General features: G+C 32.0%; 1 protein-coding gene across 3 annotated transcripts in view; it reads right to left on the minus strand.

Annotated features, from left to right (window-relative positions):
• Positions 1-1,705: 1,705 nt before the first annotated feature.
• The window catches only part of LOC110106976 (trafficking protein particle complex subunit 5), a 23,202-nt gene continuing 22,099 nt past the window's right edge, over positions 1,706-2,808 (minus strand). For all 3 annotated transcript variants that reach the window (XM_020837091.2, XM_028696149.1, XM_028696148.1), the window contains exon 9: positions 1,706-1,834. In XM_020837091.2, coding sequence (XP_020692750.1) covers positions 1,805-1,834 — 30 coding nt within the window. In that variant the 3' untranslated portion in view covers positions 1,706-1,804. The remainder of the gene's footprint in view (positions 1,835-2,808) is intronic.

Genomic DNA, 2,808 nt, shown 5'->3' on the forward strand with positions numbered 1-2,808 from the left:
TTTAGATTCTTCATTCGAGATATACGTTTCATTTGGAGACAACTTTCTTACTACTTTCTAAAGCTATTTTTTAGTACAAAATGTTTTAGTTCAAAAAAATTTTGTACAAAAAACTTTGCTTTAAAAAATAGTAAAAAAAATTATTCCAAATGAAGCCAATAGCCATAATTAATCATAAGAATTTGTGCCATTAAAATTAGCACGCACAATCTTTTAAACGTAGTGGGATAAAGGCTTGATGTTGTTGTTGTTGTTGTTGTACATCTCACATCAAGAAGAAATATATAAGAGATTCCTTTCCATCAATTTTCAAGTTGGAGATCTACTACCATTGTCCTTCTCTTGGGGTGGAGAAATTAGCATGTTCAATCACCGCGCAACATCACCATTTTACTGTATACCACTGTGTATCGGGTGACGTGACACATCATGATTTACCTCCGAATAGTCCTAACCACACGTAAAAATTTCTTCTTTGGGTGGTATGATCTTTCTTTATTAGAATTAAATGAGAATTTGAACTTTAACAGGACAATGACGGAAAAAAGATTCATATAGCCGACCCTACGTAGTGGGACAAAAGCTTGATGTTATTGTTGTTGTATTAATAAATTCAAATTACTTAAATACCACGCTCACTAATACAGTCAAATTACTTGAATCACATTGACCCCATATAAATTTACTATTTATTGACTCAAATGTTTCGAGGAAATAGAAACCAGCTTAGTTTTTTGTTTATCACATATGACCTATCCGCTAGAACAAAATAGTTCAAGATCCTACCGATCAATTGCAAAACCTTTCCCTCTTTGTATTGATTAAAATATAACATTTAGCATAGAGCAAGCAAAACCTCAGGGGACATTCGACTATTCATAAATGATCATTTTAGTTCAAGAGTATTACTTCGTTTGGGGCGGCTTTCTTACCGCTTCTTAAAGCAACTTTTTAATTCAAAAATTTTAATTTTTGTTTTAGAAAGCAGCTTTAAGAAGCAGTTAAAAAGCCGTCCCAAACGGAGCCTATAATGTTATTCCAATTTAGTGCCTCGACTATACAATCCAAAATGGCCCCTTTGTGATTAAATTATGATCAATTTTGTAAAGTCAAGAAACTAAGGCTTTGTTTGGGACAGCTTTCTTACTGATTCTTAAAATAACTTTTTAGTATAAAATTTTTAATTTTTTCTAAAAAACTACTTAAAAAAGCGGCAAGAAAGCCGTCCCAAACAAAGTCTAAGGCTTCGTTTGTGATTGTTTTATTATTGCTTTCTAAAATAACTTTTTAGTAAAAAATTAATTGAATTAGAAACGTTTGTATTAGAAAACAATAACAAAACTGTCTCAAACGAAGCCTAAATTAGGATCAACTTATAGTACAATTATAAAATGAGAGACTATTTTAGATCAATTTTGTATTGTCAAAAAACCAAATTGAGACATCATAATACTCTGAGACTAAATTGATCATATACGAATAGACTGGAGACAATTTAGGGATGTTTATGGGATACATTTTACTAGAAAAGAATCACTAATAAATCATTTTGCAAGTTTATGGGTCCCACCACACATAAAAATACAAAGTTCCATATAATTTACTTTTAAGTTGACAAACTCAAAACAATTAGGAATTTGCCCCTTTTTTCAAGTTTTCTAAATGATCAATTCTTGTTATAACAATTACTAATCAGATGAGCAGAAAATACCCTAAACCCTAAAAAAAAAAAAAGCTTGGAGTACATCAAGGTTTCCACAGTTAAATTCCAGCAAGTTGAGTAAAAACCTTCTCAGCCAGAAGTTCAAACAAGCCTGGCTTCCCTGCGTAGCACCTGAAATAACATAAGCTCATCAATTATGGAGAAAATCATTCGGCATATGAACTAATCCAGGACGGTTCTAATTTACTACCAGTAATTTAGATTCTGCTTCAATTTGTTATGTTAGCAACAAGTGGGACATTGTACACAAACAATAATCACTGAATGAAGGTTTCATTTGGAATGACTTTCTTATTGTTTTTTAAAGCAATTTTTTAGTATACTAAAAAGCTACTTTAAGAAGAAATAAAAAAGCTGTACCAAACAAAGCCAAATTGCATATTTCCATTATAAACGAATAATCTCAATAAAGCTAGTATAGAATCGCCAACAAGTTATTTAAGAAAAGTTTTAGAATATATGGGGCTTAAAATTTATAGAAAAAAAGAAAAAAAAAAAAGAAAAAAAGAGTATGAGATATGTAATTTTTATCAGATGTGAAATTAATAATTATGAATTTAAATTGTTGGAAGATGAGGGATACATTAAATTGATGAAGATGTATGAATGCTATATGATCTTCCCAACTATTTGATAGGAAATACTTGAGTTCACAAGTAAACCTAGTCCAAATCAGTGATCAAACAGCAATATTATTGCTGTCCACAGCAGGACACAGCAAAAACCAGAAGAAAACAGGAGAGATTTTAAAGAAATCTGAGAGAAATGAAACAAATTTCTTGTATTCCACTAGTAGATGCAAGAAAGCAAGCAAAGATACAATTTCCTTCGATTCGAGAGGAATGAATAACTCTCCAAATCTCCGGCAATGCCAAGAGCCCAACGCAAGAATAACCTAGATCTCAAATCTCATTCAAATTCAAGATGAGGAACAATTTCCCCCCAATCTCCTAATTAAACACAAAGGACAATTAAACACTTCCTAAAACAGCCCCCCACATTCAAATTTTCCCTCCTAAGATGAATTAAGCCAAAGCATGACCCACCTAGAGATCCCCCCCCCCCTTTGGCTCTGTTTTCCGCCG

This window comes from Dendrobium catenatum, unplaced genomic scaffold, assembly GCF_001605985.2.
Source record: "Dendrobium catenatum unplaced genomic scaffold, ASM160598v2 fragScaff_scaffold_716, whole genome shotgun sequence".
Taxonomy (NCBI): domain Eukaryota; kingdom Viridiplantae; phylum Streptophyta; class Magnoliopsida; order Asparagales; family Orchidaceae; genus Dendrobium; species Dendrobium catenatum.